Source organism: Taudactylus pleione, unplaced genomic scaffold (genome assembly GCF_031769625.1).
Source record: "Taudactylus pleione unplaced genomic scaffold, aTauple2 ptg000184l, whole genome shotgun sequence".
Lineage (NCBI taxonomy): Eukaryota > Metazoa > Chordata > Amphibia > Anura > Myobatrachidae > Taudactylus > Taudactylus pleione.
The window spans coordinates 5577439-5595999 of record NW_028284586.1 but is presented as its reverse complement, the minus strand read 5'-3'; the positions used below and the strand labels follow the sequence as shown (position 1 = coordinate 5595999).

The 18561-nt window shown below is 45.3% G+C and overlaps 1 protein-coding gene across 1 annotated transcript in view; it reads left to right on the top strand.

Moving 5' to 3' along the window:
* Positions 1-18561, top strand: part of CRYM (crystallin mu) — a 129752-nt gene that overhangs the window by 109505 nt on the left and 1686 nt on the right. The window contains exon 7 of the mRNA XM_088476212.1: positions 14612-14696. Within this exon, the coding sequence (XP_088332338.1) occupies positions 14612-14696 (85 nt within the window). The remainder of the gene's footprint in view (positions 1-14611; positions 14697-18561) is intronic.

The window sequence follows — 18561 nt, the reverse complement described above, 5'->3', positions numbered from 1 at the left end:
ACCTTCATTGTCTTATTTTTTTATTTATATAAGTTTAGTTAACTTTTTTTCATTATTATTTCTATTTGTTTATTTTTTTACTTGATTTTGTCTTGGTAACTCCATTTTTCTTCTTACCCACATTTCTCTCCATTTGCTGTAATTTGCCTTGTTCCATCACATTACCGTGTTGGGGCAATAGGTCGCCATTCATAGAAATATATTTAAACACCCACGTAAGAATAAACAATACACCATGAATAAATATACTTAAGACTTACCACCTGAACACACAATATCCCATATAGGTGTAGAGCTTACATATTAACTAATACTTTATATCCCCCCTAAGGGTTGGACATCTCCTATTTTTACGCTGCTCCTAAATACACATGGCTCTCTATACTAGTTGGCACACATACCCTCCTTTTTGTCTAATGATCTGGCAAGGTAGCAAGGAACAGCTTGGGGATATTATTCATGGTAATTATTTTAAACTTTTATATCTAAAATAGATCCAGAGAAAATTGGATCTAATTTTACAATAAGGACAACACCAGCAAAAAAAAAAGGGCTACGTTACCACAAACATTTTATTAAGGTTGTTGAATCTAACAACTACATACGTTATTATCCCAGCTGTCACCTAGATGGGAGAACAACTCTCCGCTATCACCATTTACAGGGATATAAAGAAATTGCAGTTGAGCAGAGGATTTTAATCAACTAGCTCTAATATACAAACAAAGGTTCAAAAAAAGGAAATATCCAAAGTCAATCATTGAAAAAAAACCTTTATCCAAACAGAATAGATGGATAGAGATACATGGCAATAATACAAAGACAAAGTGAATCCTTTGGAAAGCTTTTCATTGCAATTAAGTTTAACTCATCAGAAAGGCGACCAAGTGTATTATTAACAAACACTGGAATGTATTAAAAGGGTTTCTAGTTATAGGTGCAGTATAATCAGAGTAAACTTGTTTGTTATTTAAGAAGACACAAACATTGCCGAATATAATAACTCCTAGATGTTTGAAAAGAATAACTGCTGCTACTACAAGAAATTGGCTAATATAAAATACAATGGTTGTTTTAAATGTGGCCATTCTATTTTATGCAGACATATATACACTAATTCTAAATCATTCTGGAATAAGGCTACATGTAATATAATCTGTAACTGCACCTTAGTCATTTATTTAGTGCAAGGCCCATACAGCCATAACTATAATACTAAAAGACAACTAAAGGTTTGTTTGCAGGAAGAAATGCAACTATTAGAAACTCAGTTAGGGGTTTGAAGCAAACGCAATTTGTGACCACCCAAAGTTGTTCTTTCTTGAATTGCGCATACGCATCAAACATTCTTGCGATAAGCATGTGTGTTGATTTGTACTTATTCAAAACTTTAATTTTGTCATTGTTCACAAACGGAAGAGCGACACAGGATGAAATCACTCTCCAAGGTAGACTTCCTCCATTTAAATGTAATCTCTCCTCCTACAGTGCATCCTTTTCCCTCTCTAAATAGTTGTATCTAAAAAACCTCATCTCCTCCCAGTCCTCTAACCCCGTCGTCTCTTCTCCACTTTCAACTCCCTTCTCTGCCCACCCCCTCCTTATCCCACCTTTTCACTCTTTGCCCTTGACTTTGCCAACTACTTCACTTCAAAAATTTACTCCACACGTCAACAGACGTGATGGGATGTGATGCCGCCAGAACCTCAGCACCCCTCCCAATCCTTTCACAGCCTCCCATTTCCCCATCCATCTAACCAACTCTGACTTATTTTTCCCCTGTATCTGGAGATGAAGTCATGGCCCTCATCCAGTCCTCCCCACATCCCTTCTTGCACCTATCCCCTCCTGCCCCCTCCACTACCTCTCTCCTTCTGCCTGTTCCCATCTTGCCCACTTCCTTAATCTCTACCTCTCATCAGGCACTGTCCCCTCTGCATTCAAGCATGCCCTTGTCTCCACCAATCTTAAAAAAGCATACGCTTGATCCTAACACTGTCTCTAATTACTGCCCCATCTCTCTTCTCCATTTTGCCTCCAAACTCCTTGAGCATATTGTCTACAACCACCTTACCACCTTTCTTTCCTCTCACTCCCTGCTGGACCCATTTCAGTCTGGCTTCCATTCTCTCCACTCCACTGAAACTGCCCTCATGAAAGTCAGCAATGACCTTCTTGTTGCCAAATCCAAGGGCCACTACTTTCTTCTCATTCTTCTCTACCTCTCTGCTGTTTTTGACACTGTGGACCACCCTCTCCTTCTGCAAATCCTACACTTCCTTGGTCTAGATGATATTGCACTCTCTTGGCTGTCCTCTTACCTTTCTGATCGTTTCTTCTCTGTATCCTTTCATGACTCCACTCCCACCCAACTCCCACTAACAGTAGGTGTCCCCCCAACCTACTGTATACTACGATTCTCTCCAGGAGTAAAGCAGCTACATATGCCACCCTTGTCGAGTTATAAGCATGGCCAGCTTTGCGAGCTAAAGGAAATACACACTTTTTGGGATGAATTTGGATTTATACACAAATACAGTTGAACTCAGCATGAGACCCTCATTAATGACATATTCTGTTTCAGATCAGTGCATCCATCAGATCCTCAGTTTCTAGCATGTAAAACCATTCAATGGGTTCAGTTAGGGGAATGAGGAGGTAGCCATCAGGATATTTGGTAAACTATTATCAAGTAGCCTATCTGGTACTTGGCTGATTGTTTTTTGTCTTAAAATCACCAGAGGACGCCTCATGTTGTTTTTTCTATTTATCACAGGGGATTAAATATTAGTTCTGAAATTCTGCTGTGTATTGTTCATGTATATATAACCAGGTTTGAATAATTGTTCACTAAAAACATACTCAAATGTTTCAGTGATAGAAATGATCACGTATTAAGTTATATATGACATGTGCTTTATTTAAATTAAATATGAAGGATGCTATCAGTATGATAATGCAGGTGATACATGTAAGAATCGTATAAGGCACAGGGACCATTTACTGTACAAATGTTATCCTCAGTGCTGAAATCCCCAGAGCTTATAATCATATTGCCAAAACGCAAGTGTGACATGTTATCAGTCAGTAGTTTGGTCACCATGCTTAAATTAAAATGAACTTGCAATATAAGGTCCTTAAGATATGCTTTGCTGGTGTTTTTAAACATTGGTGCATGTGTTTCCAAACTGGGGACCACTGACCCTTATGCATGACGCATGGACAATGCAGTGGGACCTTTTAAGGATATCTGTTTCAAAATACCGGAAACAGGGGAAGCAGTGTATACAGCCTTTTAAAATGTCAACCTTTTATATTTTAGTTTAAGCATAAGTGACAAACAGTGTTACGATGTCACACTGACGCTATGTTGCTGCTGTTAGAAGTGTTGAGATCAACAATGGGGATATGGGGGAAATGTATCAAGCAGTGGAGATCTATTGCTCTGTACGGAGGAGGACATACAGCTTTGGCAATCTCACAAGATCACATTTATCAGTGAGCTGGGGATATATCAAGATGGCAACACACCTGCCCATTCGGACTGAGGTAACAATACTTATACTCCAAACTGCGGGATTTATGTGGATAGTACTGGGACGCCAGTACATCACTTACCGCTGTGAGTGCATGTTTTATTAGGCTTGTTCTTTGAGACTATTCATATTGCAACAGTATGGTTACTTGCTTTCAACTATAAGCCACGAAGATTCTCTTGTTACCATTAACATTTAATGATCTGGGAACATTGATTATTTCCACGCAGGAGTGGTGATTTAACAGATCTGTATACATTTCAAATTATCCATTCACTCTTCATTCCATATGGCCATTATTTGCATATTAATATCAACATTGTCTTTTTAGAATATATGCAATTTTATCTATTGTGATTTTATTTATTGACCTTATATTGTTTAGGTACTTATGTGAATAAAACAATTTTTGTTCATTATATACAAGCAGTGGCGGGCTGGGCCGGGGGGCAGGGTGCCATGTGCCCCCCGGGCCGCAGCGTCATGCGGGCCGCTGGCAGTCTGTGTCACTGTAACACAGACTGCACCGCGTGTGTAGCGCTGACCGGACGGAGTTCGGTCAGCGCTACACAAGTGACAAACACACAGCTGCCGGCACCGGCAGCTGTGCGTTTGTTTTGAACAGCAGCCAATGAGAGTCTGTCAGACTCTCATTAGCTGCTGCTGCGCCCACTGCAGGAGCCGCTCCATCTTCCGGCTCCCGCAGTGGGCAATGGGAGAGACGTCATGATGTCATATGACGTCTCTCCCATAATGCAGAGCGGCCCGGCCCGGGAGGACAGACGGAGGATCAGATGGCGGCAGTGGGAGCGGGGTTTCAGGTAAGTGTTTTTTTTAATTTTGTTTTTTATATTACGTGTGTCTACGGGGGGGGGTCTGGCACTACAATGAGGAGACCACTACAAAGGGGGGCATTACTACTAGTGGGGGCACTACAAGGGGGGCATTACTACTAGTGGGGGCACTACAAAGGGGGGCATTACTACTACTGGGGGTACTACAAAGGGGGGCATTGCTACTAGTGGGGGCACTACAAGGGGGGGCATTACTACTACTGGGGGCACTACAAAGGGGGGCATTACTACTAGTGGGGGCACTACAAGGGGGGTGGGGGACTACTACTACTGGGGGCACTACAATGAGGAGACCACTACTGGGGGCACTACAAAGGGGGGGATTACTACTACTGGGGGCACTACAAGGGTGGTGGAGGACTACTACTACTGAGGGGCACTACAAGGGGGGTGGGGGACTACTACTACTGGGGACACTACAAGGGGGGACTACTACTGGGGGCACTTCAAGGGGAGGGTACTACTACTAGGGGCACTGCATAGAGGGGAGGGGACAACTACTAGGGGCACTGCATAGGGAGAGGGGACTACTACTAGGGGCACTGCATAGGGGGAGGGGACTACGACTGGGGGCACTGCATCGAGTGACCACTGCTGGGGGCTCTATATAAAGGGCAATACTGGGTGTACTGCATAGGGGGGAGACTACAACTGGGGGCACTATTTAAGGGGCATTGCATAAGGGTTACCACTATTGGGGGCACTGCATGGGGGTGGACTGCTACTGGGGGCACTATATAAGGGGCACTGCATAGGGGGTACCACTATTGGGGGCACTATATAAGGGGCTTACTACTGGGGGCACAAGGGGCACTGCACAGGGGGGACCACTACTGGGGGCACTATATAAGGGGCTTACTACTGGGGGCAAAAGGGGCACTGCATAGGGGGGATCACTACTGGGAGCACTACTGGAGGCCTGCATAAGGGTGTTCTCTCCTGTGGCACACGGGGGCACTGCATATGGGCACTACGACAGGGGGCTGCCCCTAATCTTTATTTTTACCTTACATTAATCCCATATGGACCCGCCCCCTCCGTGGAACACTTGAGGGGGGGCGGCGCCGTAGCACGCACGTTTTTCGGGCACCCTGGCTACACGCTACTCCTCTGCCAGGGCCGCCTGCATGCATTTGCCCCCAGGCTAAAAGTAGCCAGCCAGCCCCTTTATACAAGCCTCCTGTATTCCAACAGAAAGCAAACAACATTGTATGTTCAAATTTGATTGTGATCACTTTTTATCACTATGCACAGTATCTAAAGTTTCTTTTTAGTTTTTATGTACATTCTCAGGTCCTAACTAGACCTCTTACTTGCAGCTGGTGATATTTTATTATATTAATCATTTCACAACAGCTCCAGGAAGTGTAGTGGTTTTCCATTACAGCATTCATCTAGAATGGCACCCCGCAGCCAGAATCTATGCAGCAGTGCCATCTGGAGTGTCCTTAGGATGCTTCAGATGGTCACACCGCTGCTCTTACAGCTCCCCTGAGCATCCTCAGGATGCTCCGGGCATTGCTGTAATCACTGGCTATTGTGGCCCTGCCCCATGTGACGTCACATGGAGGGGGCGTGCCCTGCAACGGGCCTGCGAATAATGTTATATATATCAAAATGGCTCTCAGCTGACAGAAGGTTCCCCACCCCTTTAATCCATAGATGAAATAAACTGAGCATTATATTGTGATAAAACCTAAAACGTTTATTTTATTGAAAGGGGTGGTGTACTGTTGTGGTAAAGTGCTATACTGTTTTATGCTGTAACACTTTTGTATGGGAACTCAGGGACCAGACCAGGGGATGACTGGCAATTTGCAGATGAGGGTAGCGAGTTCTGGCCCATGCTACAGTAGTACAGACCTGTACTTTAATGGGATTTAAGGAATGTTTTATCATAAAAAAAAAATTATATACAAAAACAGTACCAAAAAATTTGTAACAAGATATAAGACACGTTATTCACTCATATCAGGACAATGTGGTTTCTTTATAAAACAAAGTAAAGTTAGGCATATAATGTAGTTCAGGGTGTGGTACAAAATGTCGACATTCAGAAAGTTGACATGGGCGATATGTCAAAATACGATTGTCACGGGCCGCTCTGTAGCTCTGTGGGATGTCCGGGTCTTACCTGTCCAGGCGCTCTGGCGGGGTCCGTTTGGCAGAGGTGCAGGCTGCTGGTGGTTAGCGGGGTGTGCTGGCAGGTTCCTTAGAGACAGCGCTGGGTTTTTGCTGAGCTGGAGATGTGGTAGTTGGGAGTCCGTGTAGACGCTGCTGGGCGCCGCCATCTTGGATGTCGGGAGTAAGTCAATCCAGTCTGCATAATTGCCAGTCATCTCTGATAGCGTTTCTAGGTTGCCAGGGCAACGTCTTAAACAGCTAGTCTGTGTGTCTAGTTCTCTGTGCCCCTTAGCTACAATTGCTTTCCAATGTTCCAGTTTGCAGTACCCGTTGGAGATTACTTTTGCTACCTGCTTCACTTCATACTGTAGCTCCACTGCCAGTTGGACTGTCCATCTCGGTTCCGGTGACAAATACTGCCACCTGCGCTTTGTTACAGAGCCTCCTTCATCAGCGTTCCCAAGTCAGCACCGGTACAAGGTTCCTGCACTACAGCGTCTCCAGAAGTCCAGCTCAGATTACCCCGGTGGGGTTAATTTTCCTTTTTGCCCCTTGGTTTCCATCCACCGCTTCCTCCTGTAAGGCAGAGACATTCATGAATAAATATTCTCTTCGTCCAGCTTCATTCCAATATCAAGAAACTGCTCGCAAGGACTTCCCTGCACCCAGTCCAGGTCCACAATCCTTTTTGGACGTGACAACGATACTTCAACATGCACAATAACTATATTACCATAAAGTAGACAATGTGCATGCCTACATAACATCTATTTACTGTTATAGCTCTAACGTTACCCTAACCCTTCACCTAACCCTAACTGCCGTCTAGCTCTAACTCTAAGGGCCATATTCAATTAGAAGCAAAAAGTCAGTTTCGGCGATACTTTTTCACCGATGACGTCATTTTCGCCGATTCCTCTTTTCCCCGTATTCAATTTGTCTGACTTTTAGTCGGTGCGAAAAGTTTGCACATTGTAACCAGCGGAAAATATTTGCCAATGAATACCTGGAGGGAAAAAGTGCAGAATTGGGGTTTTGGGGTGCAAACTTCCAAAGACCACCCTGCACCCCTTAGACAGTCCCCCAAAGGTATTCTGTGTCAAAAAAGTAGCGAAATAGACTCAGGGGGGGTCCCCAATTATGCTCCAGGTGTTTTTTTAATTGAAGTTGGATTTTTCCTGATTTTTAAAACTTAAAAATATGCTTGCACCTATTTTCATGTACCCCAGATTTGGTGGGACTACTCAAATGTGTGTGTGTATATATATATATATATATATATATATATATATTGTGATAGAAACACTGGAGAAGTTAGGGATGGCATGTATATGTGTCCCAGATTCCTATAATATGTATTTTAACCCCCAGGAAAAGTCTGTTCTACAAACAGATTTGAGGGTCGGCTTTTGGTAAAAGCCAGAAAATGGGTCCTGGGGGTGTGGATGTGAGAGAGAAGGTAGGGCTCCATCCACAGGGCCATTTCAGGTGTTAGGCCTTTCAGCCTGAGAGCAGGCTAATTAGGGATTATACCTGGAAGTGGCTCAATATAGCTGTGTAAAAGTTTAGCTGCAGTGTCTCACACACCCTGGGGAGAACAGACACTGAGGTTTTGTTCAGAGACACTGGGACCTTTTGAAAGTGCTGTGTTTGTGGTGAGGCAGTAGGCCTTGCCACTTGTAGAGAGGAAATTTCCTGTATAGTCAGTGCCCAGCCGGGCTAGGAGTTATTTTATGTTTGGTTTATTTGATTATTGGAGTTGCACAATAAAAACTGGTGCCGACCAGCTTGCACGAAAACCCACGACTGGAGTGCTGATTCCTGACTGCTGTGTATAAGGAGGTGTCCACCTACCTTAGCATAGGGACCACCTACCCCGATCATATCACAATATATATATATATATACAGTATGTGTGTGTATTGTGACACAGTCAGATTAGGAGGTCCCTCTCCTGGGTAGGGGACTCCTTCCTCACACACACACACACAGCAGCAGGGTAGCAGTACACCAGTCTGGATGCGAGTACAAGCTGGTCGGCGCCAGTCTTTATTGTACAACGTCAGAAATAACATAAAGAAAACATAAACATAAATCCTAGCCCTGTCGGGGCACTAACTTCACAGGTGGTTCCCTCACTACCAGAACCTGGCAGGGCCTAATGCCCTCACCAGCAACAAAGGCACAGCACAACACTCACAGATAGGTTTTTCCAGTGTCTCTGAGCAAACTCCCTGTCTGTTCTCCCAGGTGAGACACTCAGCCCTAAACACACTAGGCTTATATTGGCCACTCTCAGGTGGAAACCCTAACAAGCCTGTTACCAGGCTGCAAGGCCCAAAACCTGGAGTGGCCGTGGGTGGAGCCCTCCCTCTCCTCTCACCCACAACCCCCAGGTCCCAAACCGGCTTTTCAAAATGCCGAGACTCAAGCCTGCTACACTGCAGACTTTCTCCTGGGGGTTTAAAACACATAAGACAGGAATCTGGGACAAATGTACCTGCCACAGACCACTTTACCAGTGATCCTATCACATATCCCCCCCCTTTGTTTCGACCTGTGGGCCGGAACAACTGAAGCCCCCAAACAATGAACGCGTGACAGCGCATCTGCATTGGCCAGCTGGCTTCCTGGCCTGTGTTCCACTGCAAATTTAAAAGTTTGTAACGCCAAGAACCATCTCGTAATTCTCGCATTACTGTCCTTATTTTCGGACATCCACTTCAAAGGGGCATGGTCAGTGATCAATTTGAACTTTCTTCCAACCAAGTAGTACCTGAGAGCCTCTAATGCCCACTTTATGGCCAACGCCTCCTTCTCCACTGTGGCATAGTTTCTCTCATGTACATTCAACTTTCTACTTAGATAGAAAATAGGATGTTCCTCACCCTCCTTGTTCTGGGACAGGACCGCTCCTATACCTACTTCTGATGCATCGGTTTGTACTATAAATTCCCTTTCAAAATTAGGAGTCATCAGGACTGGTTGGGAACACAACGCTACTTTCAACTCCTGAAAAGCTTTCTCTGCCTCAGGACTCCATTCTACCATGACTTTTTGTTTGCCTTTGGTCAGGTCAGTCAGTGGGACTGCCATGGTGTCAAAGTTGGGTATAAACCTCCTGTAGTACCCCGTAATTCCCAAGAAGGCTCTCACCTGCTTCTTATTCAGAGACCGTGGCCAGTTTTGTATGGCATCAACCTTATTGAGCTGAGGCTTTATCAGGCCTCTGCCAATGGTGTATCCCAGATATTTTACTTCCTCCATGCCTAGACAACACTTTTTTGGGTTGGCTGTCAAGCCTGCCTTATAGATGGAGTCCAACACTGCTTGTACCCTGGGTAAGTGAGACTGACAATCAGGACTATGAATGACCACGTCATCCAGATAAGCAGCCGCATACCGTCTATGGGGTCTTAGAATCCTGTCCATCATTCTTTGGAAGGTAGCAGGTGCCCCATGTAGCCCGAAGGGCAACATCTTGTACTGAAACAAGCCCTCTGGCGCTGAAAAAGCTGTCTTTTGTTTGGCGCTCTCGGTTAACAGTACTTGCCAATACCCTTTGGTTAGGTCAAGAGTGGTTAAATACCTTGCCGTCCCTAGTCTCTCAATCAACTCATCCACTCTTGGCATCGGGTAGGCATCGAATTTTGAAACACTGTTCAACTTTCGGAAGTCATTGCAGAAACGCACACTCCCATTGGGCTTTGGAATCAACACAATGGGACTTGACCATTCACTATGTGATTCTTCAATAACCCCTAACTCTAGCATATTTTTAATTTCTTTCGACACCGATTCTCTTTGTGCTTCTGGTAACCTGTAGGGCTTTAGATTAACTTTAACCCCTGGGTCAGTGATGATGTCATGTTTAATGACCAAGGTTTTCCCAGGTACGTCAGAGAACAGCACCCTATTTCTAATCAGAAACTCCCTGACCTCTTGTTTTTGAATTGCCGACACGGTTTTTGCCACTGTCACTTCGGGAACTAAGGGCCCTGGATTTACTGGAGGGGCTCGGTTGGCCGACAGTACCGTTCTATCTTTCCAGGGCTTTAACAGATTTATATGGTATATCTGTTCCGGCTTTCTTTTCCCCGGCTGGTAAACTTTGTAATTGACCTGCCCCACTCTTTCTAAGATTTCAAAGGGCCCTTGCCATTTAGCCAAAAGTTTATTTTCCACAGTGGGAACCAATACCAACACTCTGTCCCCAGGAGCAAAGCTGCGTAACCGAGCATTGCGGTTGTATACCCTCTGTTGAGCCTGTTCCAGGTGCACTCTCACTATCGGCACTACCGCAGCAATTCTCTCCTGCATTTGAGAAACATACTCAATCACCGTTTTGTAAGGACTAGACTGCCCCTCCCATGTCTCTTTGGCAATGTCTAGTAACCCCCTTGGGTGTCTCCCATACAACAAGTCGAAGGGTGAAAACCCGGTGGAGGACTGGGGAACTTCTCTTATGGGCAACAATAAATACGGCAATAAGTAATCCCAATCCCTACCATCCTTGTCGACCACTTTCCTAAGCATGTGTTTTAACGTCTTGTTAAACCTCTCGACCAGCCCATCGGTTTGGGGGTGATAAACCGAAGTTCTTAACTGTTCAATTTTGAACAGGCGACATAACTCTTTCATGACTTTTGACATAAACGGTGTACCCTGGTCAGTTAGTATGTCCTTAGGTATACCCAGCCTGCTAAAGACATGAACTAGCTCTCTGGCAATGGTCTTGGTTGACGTATTGTGCAACGGGATCGCTTCCGGGTATCTGGTAGCGTAATCCATTATGACCAGAATATACTGGTGTCCCCTGGCGGACTTCATTAAGGGTCCAACCAAATCCATCGCTATTCTTTCAAACGGCACCTCTATAATACGCAATGGAACTAGTGGACCCTTAAAATGTGGCCTGGGAGCATGATACTGACACTCAGGGCAGGATGCGCAAAAGTCAGACACCTCTTTATGAAGCCCGGGCCAGAAAAACCTCTGCATTATTCGCTCAGTGGTTTTCTCTACCCCTATATGGCCTGCCGTTATATGACCATGGGCCAGATCCAACACTGTTCTTCTGTAGGCTTTGGGAACTATTAGTTGTTCCACAATATCTTCCCCCTTCTTAGTCACCTGATATAACAAATCCTGACACATTGCCATGTGGGGATAGGACAAAGGACTATCAGGGTCTACGGGTTTACCATCAACTACTTTTACATTCTCCCTGGCTTTTACCAAAGTAGGGCCATTCAACTGCTCCACGGCAAAGACCTCTCTTCTGACCTCTAAATCAGGCAGACGATTACCTGGCCCAACAACACTTCCCACCTCAATGGGAGGCACATCAGTTGGCGGGCCACCGTCACGTTCCGCATTCTCTAGTTCGCCAACCATAGTAGAAAAAGGGAATAACTCTGACTCAGAAGAAACTCCCTCCTCCACTACATTGACAACCTTCTCAAATGGATCGGGGTTGTTCACCTCTGGAACAAAACGGCTTTCCCACAACTTCCAGAAGTGAGCAAAGTCTCTCCCCAATATTGCACCGTACATCAGACCATGCACCAAACCCACAGAAACTATAGCAGAACCACATGGTGTCTCGATGTTCACCTCGGCAGTAACATAATATCGAGTATCCCCATGTATGCAGGTCACACCAACAGTTTTCCCCTGCCGCCGCAAGGGGTTCACCAGCTCAGCTTTTATAAGTGTCACCAAGCTACCAGAGTCTAACAGTGCCTCTACTCGGTTGCCATCTACAGTGAGTACACACATGTGCTTATCAGTCTCAGCCTGCCGGTCAGCCGTACAGGCTATCGGTGCAAAGAAAGACCCCCTGCGGTAGACATGAGCAGTATCACATTGCATAGGTTCAGTTGTAAGTGAACAATTAGCGGCAATATGGCCGAAGCCACCACATCGGAAACACTGAGTCATATTAATGTCTAGTCGTTTACGGGGCAAGAACCTTCCTGGCCTGGCAGGCCTGTCTCCAGGTTCTACACCCTCAGTCTTAGGTACATTCCACCGCCCAGCACCCTTCTCCCCTGGAACAGTCTTACCAGTGTCTGTGGGAGTTCGCCGGTGTGCCATCGGGGCTCGGTGGGGCATACTCATCAGCTCCTCAGCCGCCACGTACCTCTCCACCAGCTCGACCAACTGGTCCGCGGACTTAGGGTCTGCATGGCTCACCCACTTGCGCAGAGTCACAGGTAATGATCGCAGGTACCGGTCCATCACGACCCTTTCCACGATCTGTGGTCCCGTCAGCGTCTCGGGCTGTAGCCATTTTGAGGACAGATGGACGAGGTCATGCATCTGTGAACGTGGAGGCTTGTCCTTATGGAACTCCCAGCGGTGGACCCGTTGGGCACGAACAAAGGTGGTGACTCCCAAGCGAGTTAGGATCTCCTGTTTTAGTTTTTTATAGTCCTTGGCATCAGCCAGGCATAAGTCGAAATAGGCCTTTTGTGGCTCCCCAGACAAAAAAGGTGCCACCAGACTTGCCCACTGCTCCTTGGGCCAACTCTCCCTTTCGGCCGTTCTTTCAAATGCGGCGAGATAGGCCTCCACATCATCGCCCGAAGTCATCTTTTGGAGGAAGTGACTGGCTCGTACGGAGTGAGTGGTGGTGGGAGGACCAGTAGCAACATCTCTGGGCCGGGCGACCAGGTGCTGTAACACCTCTTTTATGGCCTGGCAGGTTTCCTCGATGGCGACCTGTTGTTGCCTCTGGGCTGTCTCCAAGGCCAACAGTTGCACCCTGGTGGATTCCTGCTGAGCCCAGGTAGATTCCTGCTGAAGTTTGTTCGTCTCCTGCTGAACTCTGGTAGATTCCTGCTGAGCTGTTGTAGCTTGGAGCAAGGCCTTAATAATGTCCTCCATTTTGTCCTGGGGTGTAGGTTGGAAGCTGAACCTTGCCTCTCTGAGCATTGGCTGACGCCTCCTCTATGGGACTCCAAGGACACAGTGTTATTTCCACACTCACAAATTGGGTGTCTGTCCCTTTAATTTTTAAATGGAAAGTTTTCCTCTTGCTGCAACTTCAGTGTGTGTGGGTGCCCGCATTCTCCACCATATTGTGACACAGTCAGATTAGGAGGTCCCTCTCCTGGGTAGGGGACTCCTTCCTCACACACACACACAGCAGCAGGGAAGCAGTACACCAGTCTGGATGCGAGTACAAGCTGGTCGGCGCCAGTCTTTATTGTACAACGTCAGAAATAACATAAAGAAAACATAAACATAAATCCTAGCCCTGTCGGGGCACTAACTTCACAGGTGGTTCCCTCACTACCAGAACCTGGCAGGGCCTAATGCCCTCACCAGCAACAAAGGCACAGATAGGTTTTTCCAGTGTCTCTGAGCAAACTCCCTGTCTGCTCTCCCAGGTGAGACACTCAGCCCTAAACACACTAGGCTTTTATTGGCCACTCTCAGGTGGAAACCCTAACAAGCCTGTTACCAGGCTGCAAGGCCCAAAACCTGGAGTGGCCGTGGGTGGAGCCCTCCCGCTCCTCTCACCCACAACCCTCAGGTCCCAAACCGGCTTTTCAAAAAGCCGAGACTCAAGCCTGCTACACTGCAGACTTTCTCCTGGGGGTTTAAAACACATAAGACAGGAATCTGGGACAAATGTATCTGCCACAGACCACTTTACCAGTGATCCTATCACAGTATTTATATATATATATATATAAATATATATATATATATATGTGTGTGTGTGTGTATGTGTGCATTCTCTGACTGGCTGGGAGCTGAGCCAGTCAGGGTTGGGATGCGTGGTGTGATGAGGTGTAGAGAGCAATACTTTATCACTACTTGCCAACCATATCATAGATTGACGTATATAAAGGCTGCATAATTAGGTGCATATGGAACTGCCCCTGAGCTCCTGAGAAAGACCAAATCATCTGGGCAGTGAGGAGGACGAATTATTGTTTTGCTGCAGACTTGCAAATGAGTCACTGTTATAGAAGGAATACAGGTGGTCATCCATTAGCTATGTCTAGGCACCATGTTATTATATGATGCTTGTTTATAGTTTAATATAAACCATAATTTGTTGCCTGTTTTCTTATCATTTAGGCATCTATCTATGGGGAAATTGGTGAAATACTTAAAGGGACCAAACCTGCTCTTTCAGATAAAACAACAGTTTTTAAATCAGTAGGTAAGTGACACATTTAGTTTTATGTAATGAACATTTGAACAAGCAAGCCTGAAAATCAGTGATCAGTATAATTAGTATGGTATACGTTTAAATTGTCGGTGGACGGGATTGTGGACGTCTAGAATTTCTCTGGGGATGGGGGGATTAGATACAAAATAAATAGTAATAACAATTGCGCAATAAACCAGTAATCTGCAGCAATTAGAACCATACAAGAGTGAACATCAATGCTCCTACATTCATAGAAAATAAAATGGATACAATTGCGCTGATGACTGGAAAGATGTAAACAATTTTATTTAATTAAAATTCACAATTTAACATGAAATAAAGTGTCACAGTGCATCATTTCATGTGAATAAATATAAAGTGCAAAAGGTTGGAGATTAATCCAATATTCCTAATATCATATCATGAGGGAATGATGTCATGAAAAATTAGATGAAATCATCCAGTTGTCATATATTACAGGATTAGGTTTAGGGACCCCCAGGGGGAGATTAGGCCTAGGCACCACCAGGGGAGGTTAGGGTTAGGCACCACCAAGGGAGAGTTAAGGTTAGGGGGGGAAGGGTTAGGGTACTTACCACCCCTATCGGGATCCTGGACAATCGGGCTTCGGGATTTCAGCCGCCGGCATATCATCATACCGATTTCATTAGTATAATTAGTCCATGGGCTGTACTTACAGGGTACACAGTACTGCGCTGCCTGTTACAGGTGTGTCTAGTGCTCACTGGAGATATGTGCACTGCAGCAAGTATTTAGCAACATACTGTATATACACATATATATATATATATATACAGTCAGGTGCATAAATATTGGGACATTGACAGAATTTTCATATTTTGGCCTCTATTCACCACCACAATGGCTTTGAAATGAAACAAACAAGATGTGCTTTAACTGCAGACTTTCAGATTTAATTTGAGGGTAATTACATCCAAATCAGGTGAACGGTGTAGGAATTACAACGGTTTCTATATGTGCCTCCCACTTTTTAAGGGGCCAAAAGTAATGGGACTATCAACTCAAAAGTTATTTCATGGACAGGTGTGGGCTATTCCCTCGTTATTTCATTATCAGTTAAGCAGGTGAAATGTCTGGAGTTGATTCTAGGTGTGACATTTTCATTTGGAATCAGTTGCTGTTGACTCTCAATATGAGATCCAAAGAGCTGTCACTATCAGTGAAGCAAGCCATCATTAGGCTGAAAAATCAAAACAAACCCATCAGAGATATAGCAAAAACATTGGGTGTGGCCAAATCAACTGTTTGGAACATTCTTAAAAAGAAAGAATGCATCGGAGAGCTCAGCAACACCAAAAGACCCGGAAGACCACGGAAAACAACTGTGGTGGATGACAGAAGAATTATTTCCCTGGTGAAGAAAAACCCCTTCACAACAGTTGGCCAAATCAAGAACACTCTGCAGGAGGTAGGTGCATATGTGTCAAAGTCAACAATCAAGAGAAGACTTCACAAGAGTGAATATAGAGGGTTCACCACAAGATGTAATCCATTGGTGAGCCTCAAAAACCGGAAGACCAGATTAGAGTTTGCCAAACAACATCTAAAAAGCCATTACAGTTCTGGAGTAACATCCTATGGATAGATGAGACAAAGATCAACTTGTACCAGAGTGATGGGAAGAGAAGAGTATGGAGAAGGAATGGAACTGCTCATGATCCAAAACATACCACCTCATCAGTGAAGCATGGTGGTGGTAGTGTCATGGCGTGGGCATGTATGGCTGCCAATGGAACTGGTTCCCTTGTATTTATTGATGATGTGACTGCTGACAAAAGCAGCAGAATGAATTCTGAAGTGTTTCGGGCAATATTATATGCTCATATTCAGTCAAATGCTTCAGAACTCATTGGACGGCACTTCACAGTGCAGATGGACAATTACCCGAAGCATAATGCAAAAGCAACCAAAGAGTTTTTTAAGGCTAAAAAGTGGAATGTTATGCAATGGCCAAGTCAATCCCCTGACCTGAATCCGATTGAACATGCATTTCACTTGATGAAGACAAAACTGAAGGGAAAATGCCCCAAGAACAAGCAGGAACTGAAGACATTTGCAGTAGAGGCCTGGCAGAGCATCACCAGGGATGAAACTCAGCGTCTGGTGATGTCTATGCGTTCCAGACTTCAGGCTTTAATTGCCTGCAAAGGATTTGCAACAAAGTATTAAAAAGTGAAAGTTAGATTTAGGATTGTTTAGTTTGTCCCATTACTTTTGGCCCCTTATAAAGAGGGAGGCACGCATAGAAACCGTTGTAATTCCTACACCGTTCATCTGATTTGGATGTAATTCCCCTCAAATTAAATCTGAAAGTCTGCAGTTAAAGCACATCTTGTTTGTGTCATGTCAAAGCCATTGTGGTGGTGAATAGAGGCCAAAATATGAAAATTCTGTCAATGTCCCAATATTTATGCACCTGACTGTGTGTATATATATATATATATATATATATATATATATATATATATATATATATATATATTCCATAGACAAAAAACCTTACGGTTTCACATGTCCCGTTAAGGCTGCTTAGAAATGAAAATTCACAAAACCAATTGATTTTCTGCCACTCAAACTTCAAAAAGCAATGAAATTACGATCATTAAGGCTGACGCCTTAATGGACATGTTCCTTGCGCAATACAGATATGGTATGTCATCACTCACACCCTGTGGTTAACTGCAGATTCAGCACTCTCACAGAATGAGATTGTTGTCACTCACAAAATGGTGGAGCTGCTAATTCACAGAATTGTGTGCTCATTGGAATACACACATGCAGTTTATGCAACTGAAGTCAAAGCAGAAAAAAGAGCTGTGGAGATGGGATAAAAGTGGTGTGGATGGGGGGAGGAGACACAGCACCCCCTATATTTCCCAGAACCAGCACCGGACCTTTTCTAGCAGGGGCGTGATGCCACAGACAGGGGAGCCATTTCACCTGGCCCCCCAGCCAAAGCATCACCCCTGACTGCTAGTCAGCCCAGGCTGGGGATCCCTGGGGAGTTGGGGACCTCCCCATTTAAGGGGTCCCCCCTCTCCAGGGCACCCCAGGTCCAGGCTGATAGCCCGGGGCTATCCCCAGCACCCCTGGGCGGTGGGTGCTGGGTTGATTATGTAAAGTGTGGTGCTTATGAAAATATAAATATTGTCTTTTGCTGTGGAACTACAGTTCCCATCAAGCCTCCCCCGCATGCTGGTACTTGGAGAACCAAAAGTATCAGCATGCAGGGCATTACGGGCTTGCTGGTACTTTTAGTTCCACAGCAAAAGCAATATTAAAATAAACACACAACACACTGTGATGCCCCTGGCTGTGGCATCACCCCCCCCACTAGAAAGGGTCCGCTGCTGCTTCTGGGAAATACAGGGGGGGCCCTCTGCATTTTTTCCCCTGTATTTCCAGAACCAGGACCGACTCAGGGACCTCTTCTGGTTGCGCTAAATACGGGGGACCCCTACGTCATTTGTCCCCCGTAATTTGGCAACCAGGACAGGTTCTGAAAAGCCTGGTGCTGGTTGTGCATAATACGGGGGACCCCTACATCGTTTGTCCACTGTATTTAGCACAACCAGTACTGGGGCTCCATAGCCCGGGGTTGGTTGGTTTTTTGGGAAGGGGACCACGCCATTTTTTTTTTTTTTTAAACACAGGCAGCCAGTCCTGGTTGTGCTTAAATGCAGGGGACAAATGACATAGGGGTCCCCCGTATTTACACAACCAGTACCGGGCTAGTAAGAACCAGCCCTGGTTGCCAAAATGCGGGGGACAAATGACCTAAGTTGCGCAACCAGCATTGGGCTCTGATCCGGTCCTGGTTCTGGAAATACAG